At 40.3% G+C, this 24,958-nt stretch overlaps 1 protein-coding gene across 4 annotated transcripts in view; it reads right to left on the bottom strand.

Moving 5' to 3' along the window:
* The window catches only part of LOC306820252 (uncharacterized protein), a 71,766-nt gene that overhangs the window by 46,724 nt on the left and 84 nt on the right, over window positions 1-24,958 (bottom strand). Inside the window, exons 2-4 of one of the 4 annotated variants that reach the window (XM_079338048.1) lie at window positions 24,632-24,738; window positions 3,821-5,281; window positions 2,522-2,941 (exon numbers count right to left, since the gene is read on the bottom strand). In XM_079338048.1, coding sequence (XP_079194174.1) covers window positions 2,522-2,941; window positions 3,821-4,927 — 1,527 coding nt within the window. In that variant the 5' untranslated portion in view covers window positions 4,928-5,281; window positions 24,632-24,738. Of the gene's footprint in view, window positions 1-2,521; window positions 2,942-3,820; window positions 5,282-13,795; window positions 14,081-24,631; window positions 24,947-24,958 lie in introns of those variants that run through there. The other 3 variants (XM_079338047.1, XM_079338050.1, XM_079338049.1) reach the window with 3 other exon arrangements.

Here is a 24,958-nt window from a genome sequence, read left to right as displayed (position 1 = left end):
CCTGCTGCTGTGGAGATGCAGCATGTTGTCTGGTTCCCTTTCATTCATTAAGCCACACGGTCTCCCCGTCTCTCTCACACATCAGATTGACCAGACACTGACTGTTTGTCACGTATGGTTATCATGGATTGATTATATTCTCTTTGCATACTGTACTTGCCATTTAGGTTGACATTTTTTTCCTCGACAAAAACAGAATTTCAAAAGATTTTATTCTTTGTCGCAAAATCACTAAAGCACTGAGTTAACACAAATTGAGTTCAGAGTGGTTCATATAAGTTGAAAAGATGCCAGTTTGCAAAGCAGACTTAAGCTGTGCAGCTCGGACTATGAGGGAGAAAGACCCCTGGGTGCTTGAGATTGATACTTAACAGGAGATATGGTGGACAAGGATCCGGTGGCTGACTAACCAGTAGATTTAATTCGACTCACTAAGTGAATGTGTGACAATCCTGTGACGGAAGAAGAATCACTGGTGAAATTTGATCTATGCATATAAAAATGCCAGCTGGGATTTGTTACAAAGTGAAAAGCTTTAAGCAGAAAAGGATTGTGCCCAAGCAAAGTACAGATACCAGACCAACTCTGCTGAGGTAAAGAGTCTGTGCTCTGTGACCGCCCAACCAATCTACAGAGAACAGTAAAGCCATAATGTCCTCGTCTTACATGTCGCACATTGACATGTTTCATAGTTTGTAGCCTCCACGACTTCTGAAATGTGATGACACGAGAGCCGGCTGAGGATTTGTTTGTAACATGTGGCTACATTAAGAGTTCAGTGTCTTAAAATGGGATGATGTGCTACATACATTAGTGAGCAATGCAGGCCTGATATTTTGTGTTTTATACCTTGACATAAAGTCTCCTTGGTGGTGCATGTGGCTGGAAATGTGTAATGAGATACGTTTGATGAGAAATGAGACAGAAACAGTTAAACTCAGAGTTGTTGCTGTGTGTTCAGTAAACAAATAGTAAAATGCAGAGGTTTTAAGAGGTTAAATGTTTGCTAACATGACGATAACTTGGTTTTCTGAAATAGTCAGAATAAAAGAAATAGTCTGTATTTACATTAGTATAGATATTTGTTGCTGTACATGCGTGAGCAGTTCACCTGTGCTGACACAACCCCCCCCCCCCCCCGAGGCTGCCTTACAGAGAATACGCCGGGGCAGGTTTGAAACCTGTCACTGTCTTACTGGATCTTTAAAAAACACATACCAGAGACACACACACGTACCACTCCTTCAATTAAAACACACTTTAAGCAAGTGTATGGTCGTGTGTGTAAAATATGCTAAAAACGTTTTAAAAAACAAAAACAAAAACAAAAAAACCAGCTGGACAACAACTGAGAGCATCAGATAACTAAATTTCCCCTTATTTTTAACATGTGCATCATCAGATCATTCAACTTTAAGTTAACTTTTAGTGTTATCGTTTCTTTTACTAGCTGTAGTCAATTGATGAGTGTCTGTTGGAATCTCATTATTTTACTTCACTCATTATGTTTTATGCTATTCTGTCTCTGCTGTCTCACGCCTTTTCTGTTTTGTGTCTTTTTTTTTTTGTATCGTCCGATCCCTTTTTACTTGTCATGTATTTGTCACCAGTTTGTCACACTATTGCACCAAATAAAAAATGAAAAAATAAAAACACTTTATGGTCTTAGGCAGCTTGCAATTATGTCAAGAATAATATGTTACTGAGAAAGTGAAGTATACCCTGTTTGTGTACAAGAAATAAAAGCAGTGAAAAGATTCCTAACCAGGTGACGTCATTATCTCTTAATCATATAATTGCCTCCAAACAGGTTATGTCACATGTAACGTGTTTCCAAGGAAGGTAACACCTCTGTTTCACAACAGGTCTGTTGCATAACCTGCCACTCCAGCCAGAACCGTTAATGCAGCGTTATTAGCAATTGAATAAAAAAAATGACATCATATTATTATGTCAGCAGCTATTAAACACATATGAGGCCTGAGGAGCTCAGCTTGTATAAAAGAAATGGACATAGCCTTAGAAGTTGTCTGAACCTGTATTCTTTTAATTGGCCAACAAGGAGGCGAGTCCAGTGTGAATATGTACAGTCGTAGTATATGAAAAATCCAGCATACTTCTTTTTTGATTTATTGCCTGGTCACAAATTGTAAGTCACACTCTTAAATAATAATCAACAAAAAAAGAAGAAGGCTGTTATTAAGTTATTCAACTGTTTGGCAGAGAGACAGCATTTGCGGAAAGCCCTGCTGAGGGAAACAACTGATATATGGAGTCTCATGGTGTGACAGAGGACTAAAATCTGATCAACTGGTCATCGTTTATGGTTTGACAGATCTCTGAATCATCGCCTTAATGTCTGACTATATACAGAATATATCTCTTGGAAGTGACGGCTAACTTTTCGTGGCTTCCAGGAAAATGAAAAAAGGACCTCTGATTACGACTTATTTTTTAAGTCGCTCTACATATAAAGTTATTTCTCCTCATAAACACAACAGAAAAGGCTCCGAGTACTCACCCTCATATGATTTCTCTGTTTCTCCACAGCAGACTTTCCACAACCTTCCCTTTGGTCCCCTGCAGACTCTTCGAGAGAATCTTTAATCATATGTTTAGTGCCCACACCTTCATCATCAGGCACATCCTGGACAACCCTCCCGTGGGGGCCTGGGGGTCCTTCCTCAGACCCCAGAGAGCTGGTGGAGGCCGAGAGTTTTTGACTGATGGGCACGCTCTTCTTCTCAGGCTGAGCAGAGTCACTAGACGTCGTCCTTTGGTTGGTTTTGAGCTTGCTGTTTTTATCTCTGGCGGATTTCATCACGGCGGTGACTCTGACCGGACCTGAAGACGATCTTTGTTTCTTCTCTCCCTCCTCTTTAAGTTTCTCATCTTTCCTGGGAGCCACTCTCTTCAAGTTGGCTGGAGCAGATTTGTTCTGCTGATAAAAGAGAAATGAAAGAAGTTAGCAAGCAAACCATGAAGTCACAGGAGAAGTGTAAACATAAAGTCATTAATCTCAAGAAAAACTGGTAAAAGAAATATACAGACATAATTAAATTATCTTTTTTTGTGAATGATGAAAAAATATGTTGAAGACTTTTGATATGCATCTTCATTTATTTTCCTATTTACTTTTGTAGAGCTTTATTTACATGAATTTCTAGATCTCATTATCAATTAGCCATTTCTCTCTTTTTTTTATGAATTCTTATGTAACTGTGTTTTGGACAGGAAGATCAAGGCCAGAGGTCCCATTAAATAATGTGTATGCACAAAATGAGGCCTAAAACTGGCATATTTCAGTGACAGGTTTTGAGCTTGTATACATTTTCAATAATTGTTTTAAGTACTATTTGATCAATTAAAACCCAGGTAAGTTACAACTATGCTGTGAAAAGAAAAAAGTGCTGTTTTTTACTCATTTACTGAACAAACTTTTTTCAGGTAAATATTTACCCAAATACAAAAAAGGGGACTCTCGATCCACAGCCAACACTGAGGGCTGGTCATGAACATACAATTAGAAAATAAATTATCCATCACATAACAATGCATTAAGCCACAGAAACACAGTAAAGTCACAGTAAAAGAACAAAAAACGTTAAGTGTGTGGCAGACTATTTTTTGGTTTTTACATGTAAAAATGTGAACATTTAATGAATATTTGAATAGATTTTTTTTTTCTTCTCCATATTAAAAAAAGTTTCTTTTTGTATTCTTTGACAAATGTTTATTTTTTAGTGACAATTCAATGCTTATTTTGAAGAAAACTGGTCAACAGTTAGTAAATATTTGCTCTTCAGTGACACCACAGTACCTTGATAGGTGTTTTAGTGGGAGACGCGTTCATGCGAGACCCCACTTTGGCCTTTACATTCGTTAGATCCGGTCTGGAGACTCTCTTTGCCTCCTGACTGGATCTCGTGACAGCTGTGGATATTGCTGTTTTTGGAGCATTTGAAGTTGCATGTGTTGGTTTGGTTTTTGCTGCTCTGGCGTTCAGTGGGGTTTTTTTGGTGGATACTTCACATCTTTCCGCTTCCTCAGTTGGAGGTGATATGACTTCATTAACATACGTAGCTGGAATCTCAGATGCAGAGGACATCTGAAGGGTTTCATTTGGAGCCTCGGAGGCAAGAGACTCTGTACCGAGGGGGGAGACCACGTTGGGCTCTTCTAACCCCGTCTCAAACCCCTCATCTTCAGCCACACTCTCAGCTGCAGTCCCCTCCATCTGGAGCTCAGCTGTGAGGCTTGTGAATGTCATGCTGCTTCTCCGCACACAGACGTCAGAGCTCACGGAGAGAAATAAACTTTCCTCTTCTTCATCATAATCATCATCATCATCATCTGCAGGGATTTCTGTTGCTTCAGAGTCTGGCGTTGACGAGCCGTGCCTTCTCTTCTCGCTGCTTTCACTTCCGCTGTTCTCTGTCAGCGACAGGGCTCGCCTCGTTTTGTTGTTATAGGTGTCGTGCTGTGACTCGCCACCGTTTGCGTCCAGGTAAATGGACACAGAGTTATCATTGGATTCTGTCACATCAGCTGCTGTTTGCAGCTCACCTGCAGAGAACTCATTGTTATCCACTTCACTCTTCTCCTCTTCCTCCTCTTCCTCAGGCAACCACTTTGAAACGACAACACCCGTCATTTCATCCGTTTTGGTCATCACAGTGGTCACCAGAGTGACCTCGAACATGTCATAATCTAGCGGGCTGTCGGTCCGGCCCCCGCTGAGACTGCTCAGACTCCGCAGAGACTCAGGAGACAACTCCCCCAGAAAGGACGAAGAAGAGGAAGAGGAGGAGGAGGAAATTGGGAAAGCGTTTCCATTGTGATCTCCTGCGCTGTGGAGAGGGAGCCTCATGCTGGATCCAGTTTTTCCCCGGACAGAGAAATCCTCAGAGGGCCGAGAAACACTCATGTCTGAGTCAGGAAAAGGTTGACCTTTCGTTCTGCGGTTTTCCTTTTTTGGGTTTGCAAGAAATGTCTTCTTTATACTCTTTTCACTGACATTTGACAAAATGTCAAAAGTAGTATCCTTCTGACATGTTGCATTTATTTCTGCGTCTATATTTCTTTGTTCAATCTTTTAGTACATCACAGAGTCTCAGCCCATACAGGTTTAGGCTTTAAAGGTCGCAGCATATTTTGGGCAAAGACACAATCTTGTTCTTGTGAGAGCAGAACTTAAAAAAGTCTCTGTTCAAGGGCCAGGATCCTCGTTTGTGAGATGACGAAAATAGTCCACATTTTAAAGACAGGCTGTTGAAGGTATCTGGAAATAAAGAAGAGAAGAAAATTAAATGTTTGCACAAGAACGTCTTCTTCCAAGAAGTTAAAACCTCTTTTCTCCCCTCCTGTATACAAACACCCTCCTACTAGCCTGATTCAATTCAGGCTTAATGTTGTGTTGTCACTTTTTCATCTTGTTAATGCTTTTAGCCCATCTATTTTTAAATTTAGCCTCAAAGTACAATTCAATTAATTATGTGACGCTGTTTGCCTGAAAAGTCATCACACAAGGTCTTGTGTCATTTCTTCACATTATTTTGGACACGTTAATGCATTTCTTTGATGAGGAACGACACAGAGAGACATGAATGATGAGGTGAAAGCAACCAAGCCCCAGTGAGATTGCCCAGCTTTGTGCCATGATACCACCCTGAATTATTTATTCCAATAAAACTACCCAACTTTATAGAACTATAACATTTTACATTTTAGATGCACTCTTTTGGTTTGTTTAATTTGAAAATTCAGGACAGATGTCATATTAAAAATAATAAAAAATATATATTTATAAAAAATAAAATTACATTATTCCTTTTCTGCTTATAAAGTGTTTTTTTAGTCTTCTGATTACTTGAAGCACTTTTACATTGCACATCACACCTACCCATTCACACTCTGATGGCAGAGGTTGCAATGTAGTGAGACCATCAGAAGTAATTAATCCCATTCATACACACTCAAACACCACTGCCCAAGCAGCACAAGTTATTTAGGGTTAAGTGTCTTGCCTAAGGACACATCGGACAGGTTGCCGTAGGAGCTGGGGATCAAACCCTTGACCTTCTATAGAGATGGCCGACTCTACCAATTGCCACCCCTGAAGAGATCATGTACAGTATAATATTCAGCCTGAATGTTACCTTTACATAGATATATTTTTGCCTTTCCAATTTGCAAAACAAAAAGACAATTGGAGGAAAAGTCCAGCAGTTTGATACGTGACATCAAGTCTTTTTCCTGTTGTCACTGAGCAGAATCAGCTGCAAACGTTAAATGTAGTGCAACACAAAAAAAATGGACATATAATCTTACTTTGATGAATGTTTTATTTCTCTGGCTCAGCTCACAGTCTGTTTGCTGCTGGGACAACCCCCAAGTTGCAGATTTTTAGTGAACGAGTTGAGAAATGCTGCCCCCTGCAGGCAAAGAATCTGGTGCAGCACTCTTGCAACAACAAGGAATACACTCATGGAGGTGCTTCTAATGATGAACGGCCTCAATAGTCTTTAGTGAAATACATATATTTAAACAGCAATATCATTGAAATACCACAAATCAAACGCAGAAAGGTCAAATCTCTGATGTAGGTTTGTCTAAAAGAGAGAGTGTGTGCGAGTGTGTGCGAGTGTGCGCGTGTGTGTGTGTGTGTGTGCCTGTGTGTGTGTGTGTGTTTGTCTGCCTGTGTGTGTGTGTGTGTGTGTGTCTGTGAATGTGTGTGTGTGTGTGTGTGTGTGTGTGTGCCTGTGTGTGTTTGTGTGTGTGTGTGTGTGTGCCTGTGTGTGTGTTTGTGTGTGTGTGTGTGCGCCTGTGTGTGTGTGTGTGTGTGTGTATATGTGGGTCAGGGACAAAGAGAAAGGAGAGGAGCAGCTAAATAAAGGCGATCAGATCCAGGACAGGGCTCTGTCTCCATTATCTGGTAATGACAGCAGGGCCCCTGTGCCACACACAGAGTTAACGTGCATTCAGGTAGACAGACAGAACGAGAAGACGAAGGAGGAGTGATCTGGAAAACATTGCCTCACTTGAAACAAGACACCTGCGACCATCCTGGAAGAGGTCAATGACAGTGGTGAAGTCCGTAAACTTCAAAGATTAACAGAAGTTGCAGGTTTTTCTTTCTTTGAGATCTATTTTTGGACTTTTTCAGCCTTTGTCATGGAGATAGGACATTGAATAGAGATGTAAAAGCAGGTATGGAGAGATAGAGATAGAGAGTGGGGAATGACATGCAGGAAATGAGCCACAGGTCGGATTTGAACCCGGGCCCCCTGCTTTGGGGACTAAGGCCTCTGTGGGGCGTGCACGCTAAGCAATGCACCAGCACCCCATGATACAATTGCTTAATCACTCATAGCATTGTTTCTGCAAGACATTTTCTGTACAAACAAAATGTCATACTGGCAGACTTATTTAACAGCCAGGCACTGTACTTGTTCAAGACTATTATATCTTTTCACAAGTGTTCAGGTTTTTTTAGTGAAGCACAGCACAAACCAACGAATCAATGGGATGAAAATGATCCTAACAGAAACAGTTAGTTTGAGCTTCTGGAGTTGGGGGGCCGCGACTTCAGATTGTCAGAGATGAAATCCTGTTCCATCGAGAAAAAATGTTTTGTCTGGAAACAAGGAATGGGCTGCCCTCAGGCATTCACATGGATTTTTCAGACCATCCAGAAACAACACAACTTAAACTCACAACAAAAAGATCGGGGGGGGGCGGGGGGCGGGCGGACCTCCCATGCGTGAAAATTAACCAGACTTTGCACAAGGATTCAGTCCTATTTACCAGATGATCAAAAGAAGTCGATTAACCTCCTCCTCATTTTCTGCTTCAGTTTACAACCAACTTCTGAATGTCATCGCATATTGACATCCTATAGTAGCATAATTATTATACATACTTCTGTCAATAAATGGATTTTTGTATACTGGGACATCTGTAGTCCAAATGAAAAGCAAGCACACTCAAGCTGTAACTGTAGCCTGTGCATGTAAACGTACACAGAACGAAACCTTGCCCAAAATACTGTCAGGCAGAGCAAGCTGACATGAATCCTTTACAAATGAACCGACTCTCTGTTCCTTAAACTTGGGAGCTAAAAAAAAACAAAACTTGTAAGCTGCCCATCACCAGCCAAACGTCTCATCCTTTCCTGTTCCAATGGGCTTCGCTGTCGGCCTGCGGGCCTCACCGGGGCCAGGCGAGTGAGGGAGTTAGTCTGAAGTGAATAACAGGGCTAATCCACAAGTTTAATGACTATTGTTGAGCGGTTGGATACCACTGTGCATTAAGACACGCTTGTCAAACAGGCTCTGATCAGAGCTGGACGGAGAGGAAGAAGAGAAACAAGAATAGGAAGAGAGTGACAGGAGTGAATACGAGATTAAAGAGGCACTGCTCCACAACTACAAAAGGAGGCCTGTGACCAGGAGGAATTTCAAATGCATTAAAATTAAATCTGAAGTCATTATATTATTGCTAAGTATTTTATTCCAGGTTTAAATGCTCATGCCGGCCATCTGACCTTCTTTCCGTCAGATTTTAGAAATTCAAACAAATAACAAATTTAAGAAAATGTTTTGAATGTTACAAATACTTGGTGCATACACCGGGCTGCTCTGCAACAGCTAATGGTAGCTAGTTATGGCAGTTAATCAATAAATTTCTATGGGGCAGATTTTCATTTTCAAATCATTGAGCCTCGCATTCACTGAACCACTGTCACTGTGAGAGGCTGAGAAGTAGCTAAACAACGTACACACTGTTGCTAATGCTACGCTATAGTTTGGTCACTAGCAGAACGAAGTCGTAAATTCCACTAATAATAACATGTTAGTTCATGATATGAGAATCAAACTATGCTTACAGTACCAGGAGGTAACTTCATAGTTAACTTGTGAATAACACTGGATTATAGGAGTTACACACTAGTCCGTCTTTGATTTGACAGTTTATCTAATAACAGTTTTTTGATTGTAAAAAAGTTTACAGAAGGAGATAAAGTGTTCTGAGCTCTGCAGTGAAACTCATCCCAGATATGTTTTGCAACCCCCACCCCCCGCAGAGGAGGGCGACACTCTGAAGCTCTGGAGGGGGTGTTTGTTTTGTTCAGGGGGGCAGCCCTCAGGCTTGCATACAGAGAGAGTAAGAAAAAGAAAATAATGAAAAACATGCTTTCTTACACAACAAACCTTTCTTTGCTAGTGGGGTGGGGTGTCTCATAATCTACAGCTGTTAAGTTATAAAACACAAGAAGTTCAGGGATGGAAATCAACCAGAGCCCATGGAGATAAATTATTGCATCAGAGTCGGAAAGTTGTTTCTTTTTTTTTCCTTTTCTACATCATGTTCTTAACAGGTGTGAGAGCCGTATAGTGCTTCATATTTTAAGCATTTAATTTGGGGGCCTTAAAATGTTCATAAAGGTGAACTAATACTAAAAAGATTTGTCCAAGTAGTCATTTCCAGGGATACTAAGATTAACTCCTCCTCGGGTGACTATCAGCCATACAGGCCTGCCCCTATACAGGCAAATCATACACATAACAACTCCACATTTATTTTTCATAGTCTCTTCACTTTAAAACATTTAATTTATTATTTTAAAGCAAGCTCTTTTTTCATGTATTTATTTAATCATGTGATATACATTAAAATACTCTTTGTCAGATCTCAAACATCAGAGCCTCCTGAGTCGTCTTGCAGTCCTTCACATTAATCAAAGTCAGTCCACTGACCTGACTCTGTGATAAGATTGAGGGGATTTACATGTGCGTGTGTGTGAGATAAACCTCACAGTGGCAGTGCCAGATACAGCTGACAGCACTGGAAGCTTTGTGTGGTGACAGACCATTTGAGGGTTTCAGTCCAACATCTCCACAGGCAAAGAAATGACTGAAAAGAGGGAGTCATTAAAGCTTGTGAAAATTGATGCATCATTTTGAGATTAGGGATGGGAAATTAACAGCTTGCAGTGCTGTTGATTTAACATTATTCTGTGTAAAATGAGAGAGTTAAAAGAAATGGTGGATACTCATCTGACATGATGTGACTTGACTCAGGTCTCTACTCTGGTGATTTGAATCTTCAAGTCTTTGGGGGAAGCCCTGCTTGGTTCATATCTTTTTGCCTTGGATGTTAAGTGACACGCTGACAGTGGCATTAAATAATGCCTGTGCAATCCGTGACGCCAGTTAAGTCATATCAAGTAGACATTGTAGATATGAGCTTCAGAGCTGCCATCGCTGTAAAACATGCATCATTCAACACACGGCAGCTTTTAGTTTTCTTATACTGAACGAAAGATTGTGGTTCCTTTTGCACGTCTCAGTTGAACTGAACAAAAACCTTAAATCATAATTTGTGTTCAGGCATTCTTTGAAGCTATTTGAGCACTTTATTGTATCTTGCATGATCTATTCAAAAAGAGCCACCATCAACCTGAGGTTTACCGCAGCTGCAGTACCACCATTGTCCACTGGATGTTCTCTTTAAAAGTGAGTAAATCCCCTTTGAGCTCAGTGTTAAAATGTCAAACTTCACATCAGAAATAAGCAAGATTACAGCTTTGAAAAGGCTTTCTAACTGCTTCATTTTCCAATAAATAAAAACACAAATGGGGACATTTGTATAACTTACCAAACGGTTCATTTATAGTCAAGCTTAAAGTTCTGCTGAATTACAGTTTTTTAGGTTTTTAGGAATTGTCCGCTACATATTACCTCAGTATCTGATTTTTTCATATCAACCTTGTTTGAACTTCTAAATCTCTTTAATAAATCTAAATTAAATGCATGTCAGGCTTGATTAACATGCTGACCGTTTCAAATTTCCGAGTTTTTCAAGTCTGACATGGAATGAAAATCTTTGAGTGAGTGAGTCCGAGATCGGCTCAGAATCAGCTATATTTGTGTGGATCAGCCAGTCACTGACTGACAGTCTGAAAATCAGCCAATTCAGGTAAATACACAAGCAACGGAAGGCAAGGACAAAAACTGGTCAATGACACTGATAGATATTAAAGAATGGCGCAATATTTCCAAGTTTGGAATAAACTCCATTATTAATGTATCTGCTAATCTGATTGGGATCTGAATACATTTGTTTTATTCATTATGTTAAAAAAAAAGCCTGCAACTCTGTGCTGATGGTTTATGGTTTGGGCAAACAGCCAATCAGGGAGCTTGTTAACAGGCAGGAGACTGCAGGCTCACCTTTCCCTCATACACCCACACTTGGCAGAGCATCCCCACTGCATCACATTTCAGTAACACACACATTCAAATCACGTGCACACAGGACATTACACAACCCAGGACGAAAAGACGAGCTGCTATGAACAAATTGAGAGGCATCTGTGTTTTCTTCTTGCATCTCACAGAAAGAGGAGATCCCCAACACAGTAAAAATGGTTGCCATGGAAATAAAAAGACTGCTGAGTCATTTTGAGTGACGATACTGCAAGTGTGTCTGTGACATAACAAAACACTTTACCATTCTGCCATCAGGATTTACCAACTAAGTCATTGCACATGTGTGTCTGTATACACATACATCTATGTGTAATTTATCTTATTCAGGAGCGACACAAACACTGTGTTCAAGGTCGACACACACACACACACACACACACACACACACACACACACACACACACACACACACACACACACACACACACACACACACACACACACACACACACACACACACACACACACACACACACACACACACACACACACACACACACACACACACACACACACACACACACACACACACACACACACACACACACACACACACACACACACACACACACACACACACACACACACACACACACACACACACACACACACACACAAAGAAGCTGTAAAAAAATACAAATAACAAATCTGTTGAGTTACTTCTGGAGCATAAAGATGCAGCTTTCGGGTGATAAAAGTGATGCCAATGGGGAGTAACAATGAAGGTGCTGGCCTGGGTGGAGCGGATTGGATTGTTAACACGGCATTCGGAAATGGCTCAGGTGTCAAACAGCCAAGTGGATGGAGCCATTATATAACTAGCTAGCTGTCCCATTCCAGTTCTCACACCACCACATCCTTCACAGATCAATACCTGGATACACGGCAGGGAACAAGGTTTAATTTGGACTGTAGCCTTATAAACAGTGATGTGCTGTAATAGGGATTATCAAGGACAGTTCTTTTGTTTCTTTTCTTTTTTTTTACACCAAAAAGGATTAAGTTGCAGTCATTAGCGCTTGTTCTGTAAAATGGACAAACCTGAAACTCTGTATAAATGGTTTTTTTCCTAACAGAAAATAAGTGAAACAAGAAAGGGAGTCCTTAATATGGAGGTTTGTCATCAATAACATTACAAGTAATGAGCTTATTCTGGTAACAACATGTTTTGGTTTTGATATGAGGTTGAAACACTTCCAGTACGATTAGGAGCCCGCAGCAGAAAGGCTTTTAAAGGATGAAATATACTGAAATACAGGACCCGACCACGTGATCTATCCATACATGGTCAGAAATGTTACCACAGTCCGAGCTGTAGTCATTTCACTTCACAAACCAAAAACCCTGCAACAAACCATCTCACTCAACTCACTCTGCTCAGGACACGTTAAAATGAGTTGGTTTTCGCGGTGTGAATTAATCTAGGATCTTAAAATGTTCACCAACATCTTCTCACAGTTTCGAAGACGGCTTCTGAACAGCTCATTTCTATGTGACCCGTTATCAAAGCTGTCTCATCCTGTCTATAAAGACTGAGCCTCCTCTGGTACCAGTGACGCCTCAACTCACACTGCTAAACTTAATCAGGTGGTTATGTCACCCGTGGTTTTGTTTATACATCCCTTTTGACTGTTAGCTCCGCTCTGGAGCTGGGGAACCTAATGGATGTTTTACTGAGCAGGTCATACAGCAGGTTGCTTACAGAGCCCAACAGGACTTCAAAGCATCTACATCTGATACTTTTCATGTAAATATCATAACTTAAATCCATTCACATTTAAATGCACATCATTAAATATAAGATCTTGGAGATAAACATCCATATTGAATGCATTCTGCCTTCACACATTTGCAGCTCAAATTTCCCAGCTCTTGACGACGACTGCAAAAGTAACATAGATTTCACAAAATGACTACTGTGAGCTTTTAAGTTTTGTTCTGCAAGCAGTATTTTAACAAAGGCCAATGCTTAATCCCTTTCACGCAGCTCAGGGAAACAATGCTGAGACTGTACGTGCATACATTGTGGAGGGATTTAGTTTCATGTGCAATTATATCAACAAAGCATCTGGAAGCCATCAAACCAGCCATCAGAGGAAAACCCCCATGACTGCTCTGAAACATTTAGTTGGGCCATCGCACCCTCACCTTTTTCATTTTCTTTAATGAAACTCCTTTTGTTGAATTGAGAATATTCAGGAGCGTGTCCCAGCAATTACAGAAACTTCCATGTTTTCTCGGAAAGTCTTAAAAAGTAAAAAAACAACAAATCGATCAAAACATCAACACATTATAATCCAAATGAATAAATGAGAACATTTTTATGTTATTAAGTTCTATTGAAGGATTCTAACGTTTATGCGCTATAATTCAAGTCATCTTAGTGCAAATGATCAACTAAGGTACCAGTTAATGTTAAATGATTGACTGGTTTCGCACCAGTCAATAACTCAAAGTGCATTCACTCTCCAGGAGACCTGCACACACACGCACCATTTAACGTTGCCAAAGTAATCACTTACTTTTCTGTCTCGTCTTTCTCGTGCTGCAAAGCCGGAAAAAAAGAAAAAACATCCAGGAAAAGAGTCATGGAAGCTACATCAGCTCGCTCACTCTAGTTACTTCGCACTGGCATGCGTTTGGCAGGAATAGCAGTCCACTCTCTCTCTCTCTCTCTCACACCCACACACACACATACACACACACACACACTTCATCCACCTCCTCACATACACATGCTCCGACGCTGCACTGCTCTACACGTTCATGCGTAGTATCTTATCCCATCTCTGCTGTGTGTAAATGTGAGCCCAAACGAGGGAGGACTACGCAGGCTGTGACGGTAGTGGAGAGAGAGAGGAACAAGACGAGGGGGGGAGGGAGTGGATACACCTCCCTTTTTGGTTCTGAAACACGAGCACGCTGCTTAGTGCTGCAGTAACGAGAAACAGACTGTGTGTGTGTGTGTGTGTGTGTGTGTGTGTGTGTGTGTGTGTGTGTGTGTGTGTGTGTGTGAGTGACAGTTTCAGTCAATGCAAACTCCTTTTTCTTGACAAAATGTAGATAAAGGGAAACAACATTCCTTCACTAACACACACACACACACACACACACACATATATATCATTTGAAAAAAAATGTACAGAACAGAAAATAGAATAAAAACCTTCTTATCAAGATCTCCAAGCATGACACTACTGCACAAGCATACAAACTCTGAGATGCACACATATTTTGGCATACACACACATACTTTCCTATGATACCAACAGAGGACATCTGTTTTTAATCTCAAAAATACGATATGACAAAAAATGTATAGAAATGTTTTAACTAGATCCCTAACAACAATTTTACTTTGTTTTTGTTTGTTTTGGGGGGGGGGGGGGGGGGGGGGGGGGTTTGTTGCTTTTTTCCATTTTTAAAGAAGTTGCTGAGATGGGACTTGCATTTGGGTGATGTTTACACACTGACACACACACCGTCTTCAAGATCTAGTGTGGGAGTGGGCAGTCAGTCCGTGTTTACAGAGATCTGGCTTGTTCCTGCCAGGTAACCTTACTCTGGTCAGAGGCATTCTCCACCTCCAGAAAAAGTGGGAGGGGTGAATCCTGCCCGGTCCACAGAGGTTGGCTGTTGAAAAGCTGCACTGAGCCCTCTCCCTTCCTTCTATTAGCTTAAGGAGTCTGGGGGAGAAAAGAGAGGGACTGAAAATGGGGGAATAGGTTTAATGTAAAAGTAAGCCATGAGGAGGAGATGGAGGTCCTGTTGGGCTAACAAGAGCAACAGTTCAAGCATGATTACAATATGTCCTGCCAAAAGACTTAACAAAAACAAAGTAGATTGGCAAAGGCCTTAATCCGAGCCCCAGACTGGTACTGGTGGTCTTTTCACATCATAATGGTTGCAAACCCTTTACATAATATTTCTTACAGCAATTTTCTGCAGCAGAAATGATTAAGATCCCATGGTTTTTGTTTTCACAAAAAAAGAGAAGAAATACCATCATGCACACAGAGACACACTGGCCCTGATTCCTGCACTAATTCTGTCACTCCCTAAAGGCCCTGACACACCAAGCGGACGGCAAAGAACTAGTGGCGACGAAGGCTGCCCGTGGCATAGCCTACTAACAGACAATAAAATATGATTGCAAAGTTGAAAATGGCCCTGGTGTTCGTCAGCCCTTGGTTTTTCAGTGGAAAAAGAACAGAGGAGGCGGAGGCAACAAATAACGAGAAACCTCCCTAAATGGGTAAAAAGCATGGCTAGTCCACTACAGCGGCATGCTCAAGGGGCTTTCCCGAACCTGTGTTGAGAGCTGGATGTAAATGAAACCTCCGATCAACCAATCAGAGAGATCCCTCTCACCAACGCTGATTCAACATGTGCGCAATTGGCCAAAAGAAAGCAGACGGGGGCAGATGCTTAGCGACGGAGCCGGCCACCTCGCAAAAACTAAAGCGACGACCGCTCACTGACATTTCAACGAGGACCAACAGCCGAAGAGCTCCTTGGTGTGTCAGGGACTTTAGATTGTGAGGCTGATATCCCATCCTGAAGAAAAGGCAACCTGATCTCACATACATGCATAAACGCATTGTTTGATGATGGACAAAAATGTCAAAACCACTGTAAACCCAAATTCATAATAGACTTCTTACAATGTAATTTAGGGTTTAACAATCAAAGAAGCATATTGTGTTTTCTTTGTAAACTTTCATTCCATTTGGTTTGACCAAACATGGTTGGTTGGTTATTTGATTGTGATGTTATTTACTTCACAATGCATTGTAAAGGAAAGAAACACAGTTGACTTACATACAGTGATGGGTTAGCTAGTGACGAGTGTGGACCACTCCAATAATACCGCACTAGCTTGGTTATGTCGCCATCATTTAGCACTGTATTTTTCAACAGAGAAATAAACTATCTGTTTTTCCATTACAACTGAAGGAAGAACCTGGGGTGAGTTGTTGTCTTGTCTATATGCAAGTCCCAGTCTGTGAGTAAGCAGGAGCCAAACCAGAATTCAATACAATGATTGCATAATTCAAGTGGGCAACCCAACACCACTGTCACCCTGCAGCAAAAGCTCCTCTTGGCAAAGAGCTGTGCGCTATTGAACATGGTTGATTGAACAATCCACTGGCCCAGTAAAGTTAACTAGATTGGTCCATGTCCATCACAGTGATATGGGAAGGAAGGTGTCACACTAAACAATGGTGCTACCACAGGCTGTACAAATAAAATTTCTCTTTTTTCTCAAAGTTAGATCTTGAAAAAAGGTCCAATATAAGTCTATGTAGAAATCCTTTTGGCTGTACTTAAAAGCTAAAATACATTTATCAAATACTTTAAGATACAAGTTAACAGGAAATCATATTAGAAGTTCAAGTTTCCAAGCCCATTGGCTCGTTGTAGCAAGTAAAAGCTCCCCTCAGACTGACTAGTCTCTCTTGTGTGATTTATGGACAAACTACACTAGCTATTTTTCTAAATTGTATTTACAAATCATGGTATAGGTGAAGAAGAACGAAGAGCAATCAATCTTAATTTCAAACAGTCAATTAATTCATCCATTTAATTTCAACAGCAATTAATCAAACTAAATCATGATTGTTTTTCCAAACGTTAACAAGTATGTTTATGGCATTAAACACACAATGAAAGTGCAACTGCATACCTAAAATTATTTTTAACTCTACAGTCAATTCAAACATTCTTTATAAGTTCTGGAAGATAACACTTGTTTAAAGAAATAAAACTCTTCGACTCTGCAGCTTTGCACAAAGAAGTCTTCTGTCCAGCTCAGTTATACTTCCCTCTGTCCATTTCAGTTGATTAGCCCTCAACAGGACTCCTCAGTTAGTTCTACATTTTTAATCCTTGCTTTGAGAATGAACACTGCATGACTTTTCTGCAGAGAGTTGCAGCCTCTTCTCTTTACTGTGCAGAATTTTCTCAAAGAAGCTAAAATCATCAGGTGCCAAGTTTCTGCAAGTCTAATCCAGCCACTCCTCATTCATCAGAGTAATTGTGCACTGAGTTGAGGCTGTGCATGCTCGTGTGTACGGAAGAGTTTGTCATGATTGGCATTTTTGTGTGTTAGGTATTTAAACAGATTCCTCTGCCCGGACTTGTCGTTAGGATTAACATAGTGACATGCTGTGATTGATGGAGCTGTAATCCACAATAAAAGGAGCAACAGTTCTCATGTAATTTCAAACTCAACCTCAGGAGCAATCATACTCATTTACCAAAACAAAGACTGTTAACTTTCAGTCCAATAAAGTCTGGATCGAATTGGATTTTCATGTGTAACTGTGTAACCACTTGTCCAATAACTTGTTTGAAATGTAAATGGGGTCATTTTTAGTTACTCACCATTTAGCGGCTAAAAAGTACAGTTGTCAGAAAGTCTAGATGCACTTAAGAATCATTTGATTGTTTTGTGATTCTATATCAAGACTCAAATCACTGACACTCATGTGATTTTTCTTTTTGCCACTAATGAGCTGGGGGTCTCGAGTAACTATGAACTACATCAGCACAAGGTTGCTTCACCATACACTGAGGCAGCACAGGGTCCTGGGTACCGTAAACTACTGGAGCATGGGGTGTGTTAATGTGAATTATAGCTCTGGATTTTGTGAGGCTTCAGACAATGGGAGCATGGAGTCTCTGAAAACCAAAACATGCTGGAGCTTTGATTCTGGCAGAACAATCAACTAAGAGAAATCAGTTTCTCATGCATGGATCCAAATGACAGGAGTTTGAGATGTGTGAGCATAGACTACAGGGATTAGCGGTCTCGCTAACTGTAGTTTGAGGTCTTGTGTGACTTTCCTAAAGTCTTTTATTACAATGAACTACAGTAGTCTGGGGTTTAGTGTAACTAGTGATTACAAATGTGAGGAGTGTGGATTCTATGTTATTAATGCAAGCATTTTGAGTCTCATGTTAATATGAACCACAGGAATTTGGGGCTTCGTAACTTTGAACTTCATGAGTTGGGGTTGTGTATGAAAAACGGAAGTTCAGAGTTTGTAGTATTTCTGTGAACTACAGGACTTTGGTGGAACATGTTAATAAGAACTACAGGACTGTCGGGTCAAGTGTTAGGAACTAAAGGGGGGTCTTGTGTCTGTATGAGCTACAGAAGTTTGAGGTCTCATTCATGTTGGTATGAACTATCATTAGTTGAAGAAGCTGTGGTTGTGTACTGTAATTAACCAAGTTATCTTTATGTATAATTTTCTAACATTTCCCACAGTTCTAAATCCAACCATCTTTTATTGCACACCTTTAAATATTGCTAAATGTTTCCTTTTACTTGTACATGTGAGGTTTGCCATCACCTTTGCCAACAGGCGGCCAACTACAATGAATGCATGTCTATGTTTTGGCACTTTGACATGTCAGAGCATGGCAGGTGTAGTTCAGCTCTCATATAATCTTGGCATAATGTGACTCTCATTTTAATAAATCATCTTAATAGCTTTTAATTCAACGTCTATGACAGATTATAGTTAGACTGGTTCCCACTGAAATCCATTATAATTTATGACATTTCTTTTCAGTGTATTAAGTCTGAGCCAGAGTCTGTGTAATAAAGACAGAGGAGAGCTTAAATTTCTGGAACGAATTGTTAAAATAAACACAGCACAGAGTTGAAGGAGTGCTACTCTTTAATTGTTATTGAGCCTCATTAGTGATGAAGTGACTTCTTTTCTAGCTACGTAGCTTATAAAACTAGAGGTTAGTTTCAATTTGTCATGTGAGAGACTTTCAGTAGAAAGAAAAACATACACCATTTGTGCAATTGAGAAATAGACCTTTCTAAAGTTTAGACGTTCTATCTGCATTTGAAATGATTAAACTTGTAGCAGATGGAGGGCCCACACTCCCTCACACTTTACTCCTCAGTCTATGGCTCGCGTCTATTTTTGGTTTTCAGTCTGTCAGACATCGAGCAACTCTTCTCTGCAGGCCTTAGAGTTAATGTAGCTCAATGCGCGCTAACTGGGGGAGGCAGCGAAACGAAATTTATTCAACCACTGCTAGACAAGGTGTCGTTTACCTACCAGGTCACTTATTCTTTTGTTGGTGTTTTTTACGGTTTCTTCATACCTTTAAAAAATAAATTCTATGCCTCTGCAGGAGCCATATTTGTCAACAGAGCTGTCAATCTTGGCATTATACCTCTTTTTTTTTAAACCAAATAACAAATTAAAAATAAACATTTCCTAAACATTAACACTTCGGCATTAATCAGCTATATGGCAAGTAACTATACAGAAAGCATGCTTGATGAAAAACACTTCCTTACAGTGTGTTTTGATTTTAAAGTTTGACCCATGTCCCATCTGTTAACATGGAGAAGCTTTTCGTCTATTCTGCAGCCAGTCAGTAGGGGGAGCTACAGATGTTTTGCATGAGGAGACAGTATTTATTGCAATTCATGCGCAGCTGTGTCACACTAATATTTCCTAGATTGCAGGCTTTCTTCAGGTCTTTTTTCACTTTGCCCAGCTTTCTCCTTTTGCGTAATACCGTTCTGTTATCAGACTCCATTAAGCCAGCAGCAGCAATGTTTACCTTTACACTTGATGCTCACATGCATTTTTGTACATCCTTGCATGCTACCAACTAAACAGCAATAACATTGGTTTAAGGCAAGAATGGAAAAAGTCCACAATATGTTTCTAACTGCTGAGTTCATATAATCTGTCTCTGTATCTGTAGTACTGCATGTCTGAACCTTTAGAGGTTTGAATTTATGTGTAGCCATGAGCGCCACAAATTAGGTGAAACCCATCTTTAAATCTATAAAAATAATAATGCAAGCACTTCCAGTAGTTTTCTTCTCACATTTACTCCCTCGCTTAAACATTTGCGAATGAGCATGGTTTGACAGGAGTGGACAGATGATGCCGGTATCTTTGTACTTTGGGTTTCAGTTCATTCACAATTCAATCTCACCTGATAAAGGAGCTGCTGCGGTGCATTAAAAGCTTCTGGTGGAGACAGTGCTCTTGAAGAGACTTTGTTTATCATGACAGCTAAACAAACTTTTTCCCCCCCCCCCTCACACTTCATGTGTCAGACAGGCAGGAATTGATAACTAGATCTATTTCAGTCTGAGTTGGCTGAGGTTATCTTCTGTGGCCACACACAGCCTCAGACTAGATGTACTGTTTTTATTTATTTATTTTACTTAACTGTACAGGGTAAGATGTTCTATATTGCTGACTAAATGCATGGACATTACATTGATCATGTGTTTGTTCGGCACTAATTTGTTCTGTACTATTATTAACTTACCATTAGAACTCATGCAGAAAAAAAAAGACCGAAAATTATTCTCTTTTAATTCTATTTACAGGTTTGTTTGTTTGAAGAAAAACCCTCTTATTGATTTTGTTGTATATACAACATTTTTTCACCATCCAAATCAATTTGGAAGTCATGTCCTAACAGCACGTGACTCAAGCGAGTGAGCGTCAGCGACAACATCAGCCTGGTTCTATTGTTTATGAACTGCACTACAGCGACACAACCAGTGGTGACAAAGTCTGTTGGGGCCCAAGGCAAGAAATAATTGGGGGCCCTACAACCCACTTTCATCACCATCATGTCCTCCACTGAACCAACACTTCCTCCACGTTCTGTTTTTTCTCCGATAGATGGATATTTCTTATTCATTTTTCTTGGTTGACTTTTGATGACAAACCTTTTTTTTTCACTGCAATGACAGTAAGTGTTGTTAGAAGGGCCCCCCCATTAGGGAGGTTTCCCATTGACATTGTAAAATGTGCACATTTTGGGGCACTGCCGTGGTTTAAAGTTCGTCAGCCCTCAGAAGGTCCACGAGCAGTTGCCCGCCTTGCCTGTTGACAAGCAGCGCCTCTGTACACAGCACGATACAGTACCACATTTTTACCTCCACGCCCCGTTTCTAGTTCCCTTCCTGTCGCTCGCGTGATTGGGCGAGGAATGAGGGGACTTACAAGGCACTGACACTCACTTTTTTCAATCAGCACATCTTGTCGGCTTGTTGTACACAGCAGAGATGTTTTAATAATATCCAAATCTGAGAATGACAAGCTGAGCTTCGACTTGTTTCAACAACACCTGAGAAAACCTTTCATTCGGCTCACCATTAGTCATGACTGACGATCCTCTGAGTGTTGCTACTCAATACAAAGCACCATACAGCCACATGTCCACCTTCAATACAAAAGCACTAGATGTGGACAGCCAGCATGCGATCACTCACTAAAGACCATGACATACAATGCTTGTGTGCTGTTAAGATAGGCTGTTAGTTATTTTATTTGCGTAACAGCTGGTTCGATAACAAGAGAGCGAAATTTATCACACCATGAATAACGCATTAAAAAAAAAAACCCCAAAAAAAACATTAAAGATACATTTTAACAACATAACACTACTGTGTTAACTAATGAGGTCAGAAATAAATATGTGGTTTACCGAACCTCATTCTGAAGCACCACTTCGATTATCTTTCATTGCTGCTGGTTGACTTTATAATATGGTGCAAATCACAGAAATATGCTGATGAAAGGAGAAGTTCAAAACTATTAAAATATTCATTTGTTAAGAAGGTCTCTGCATCTTTTGGTTATCTTAACCAGTCATCATTTACTTCAAATAAAAGACCTACATGAGAATATTTGTTTTGGGAGTTGGACGGTGTGCGCACGTGCAGAAACATGTTTGAATTCTTACAGTTTTATTTCTTTGTCCTTGTCAATTAAGATCAGAAGTGCTGACAGAAACAACATTTTAGTTTTAGGGTTTGCCTCATCACTGAATTTACGTCTGTGTGCATTTGTGTGTGTGCACCTACATGTGTTGTCCTCTTAGTCTTTGCATACTAAGAAAGCTTTCAATTTCAGCCCACGCGACCATATAAGCTTCACTTGTGGAAGGTCCTTTGATCCGATCTAAAGTTAATCTCATTATTGCGTTCTGTCTGGGAACATTTGGAGTAAACGAATCATTCCTGTCGCTTTTTTGTTGGTTGTCGGTCAGGTTTCATGTTTTTGGCTGAGAGAGATAACCATAGCCGGATAGTTTTGTAGTTTGAATTTGTGTTTAGTTAATGATGCATGTTATTAAAGCACTTCTGATGCATGTTGTTAAACCTACACAGATTTACTGCTCCATCACATGCAGGGAAGTTAAAGGTTTCAGGGTTTACTTCACTAAGCTTCATCATGTGCAGTAAAATGACTTCTCGGGTTTAATCTTAAACCTTCTCTCATGACCACTTGAAAACTCTGTCTCACATTTTTAACCATGAGCTGTCTATAATGACATTTCAAATATAAACTGATTAAAAGCAAATCCACATACATTTTATAGCTGATTGAAAAGATAAGATATCCAAATTTGACTAGATTTGTGACATTTTTCACACTACTTGGTTTGAGCAGTATCCAAGTCTTACACCGTTAGAGTTCCAGTCCAATCTACAAACCAGCCAAGTCATTTAAGGCGTTGTAAAGCCAAAAGGTTCTGGAGACTTTTTTTAAGAGGAACTATCCAGGAAGGAGTTCCCTGAGATCCTTCGGTGTGGAATCAATACAAAAAGGGGGGGGGGGGGGGGGGGGGGGGGGGGGGGGGGTTTGAACTTCCAACAGTTGGAACAATGAAAAAGTTCCTGCGATCCATCACAATCTTACACTGTGAACATTATACAGTACATCGCAGTGTTAAAGGGATACTTCACCCATTTACATGAAGCTGTGTATCATTAGAAACATGGTAGTAGTGTTGAATGGTCGTGAATCCAGCCCTCATTTTGCCCTGAGACGAGAAATATGTGTTTTTCTTTGCTTGAAAGTTTTCTTCATATGATGCAAAAAGCGTCATATTGCATCACATGAAGAAAACTTCCAGGCAAAGAAAAACATATTTTTCTCGTCTCAGGGCAAAATGAGGGCTGGACTCATGACCATTCAACACTACTACCATGTTTCTAATGATACACAGCTTCATGCAAATGGGTGAAGTATCCCTTTAAATAAGGAAAAGGCTAGGCTCATCATTTGTTCATTTTTTTTTTTGGCTCAACTGAAATGTCCCTCTTTGATAACACAGAGAGGGCCACAAAGTCGCTTTTCAAAGAAATCAAAAAGAGTCTTATGTCACTATTTTTTTTCTATTGGATAAAAATCCTCCTCCAACATATGAAAATGCAGCACTCAGTGTTTTCATTGTGAAGCAGCAGAGACGTACACGCTCATATGCTCCAACCACGCCAAGGAGAGGCACTAAGTCTTCATTAAATCCTGGGCAGCCCTGCAGGATGATGCAGAGGACAACCTGTTATGTAACACTAAGAATGCTGCTGCAGCAGAAATGTCCATTACACACATCAGCACACTTCACTGCATGGACACTCACAGTGGACACATACGCACACAGACACACACAGCCTCAAGCAGCAGTCATACTCACTGCACAATGCCACTTATTCTGACACTCACAAACATAAGCAGTCTACATGTAGTTACACCTGTTCAAGTCTACACATAGTTTGATTTTCTGTAAATGCGACTGTACACATTTCACAGTGCACACTCATACCAAAAACAAGATGTACAGTAATTTCCTTAATTTTATTTCTTGCTGGCTCTAATAGCATAGAGGCTATTCAGTCAGACTGACTTATGTTAAGGCACATTTTAAGCTAACACTCATCCCACACTCTTTGCTTAGACTATTCATAAACTATAAAAGAGATACGTCATCTATCTTCAATTTGGTCATTTTCTGTGGCGATCAGGAGGTGACGCCAAACTGTAAAAAGTGTGGCTGTCTACTGAAGAAAACCTCACTCATTTTTTAACTGCTACAAATTCAGAGCTTGTTTTTTTGTTCAGACAACAGACTCTTTTGTTTTGACAGTTGCTTTGATTGTTGTTGTTGAAAAAACAAATACATGTTTTTAACCTTTCAAGACTACCACAACATTGATTGGGAATATAATAAAGAGCAACAAAAAAATCATTTTAAAGTTTAAATTGATGAGCTTTTGGTTTCACAACAATGCCGAATTTCCCACAGCAGTTTGGTTATGCCAGTAAAGTGTAAAGTTAGTTTTAATGAAGAACCTACTTTACACAGTAAGCGAACAACCATAACACTGTTGAATTATTAACGGAGTTCGTCACCACTCAGCCCGAGATTCAAATCTAAACTGCATAATTCAGGCTGATGAAAGACTCTTGGTCAATGCATCAGAACAATGGTTGAACCAGAACAACTAAATACGTAAAAATGACAAAGTGGGGTTGATAACATGGAGTTTTTATCTGACTTACCATCGTAGCCCAGTCTGCGTCGGTAAAGATCAACCTGCTGTCCTCTGCGTTCACCTGGGGACATCCCGATTGCTGCTAGCGCATTCACATCATGTATCCTGCAGAGTCTGTAAATCAATGAAAAGATATCGGCAAGGTCGAGACTGCAGTGCTTGAACTAAGTTATATTATATATATATATAGATGGTCAGTGATTGTTTCAGCCCACGGCCACGAGCCTGGTCAGCTGAGTCACGACGGAGCCCCCCCCATACACAGAGAGAAAGCCCCGCACACACACATACACGTGCACCTGTGGATTAAGATTTAAAGAATCAAATTAGTCAT

The sequence above is a fragment of the Symphodus melops genome (genome assembly GCF_947650265.1).
Source record: "Symphodus melops genome assembly, chromosome: 2".
NCBI lineage: Eukaryota > Metazoa > Chordata > Actinopteri > Labriformes > Labridae > Symphodus > Symphodus melops.
The sequence above is the reverse complement of the archived record's forward strand: the minus strand, read 5'-3'. Positions and strand labels throughout refer to the sequence as shown.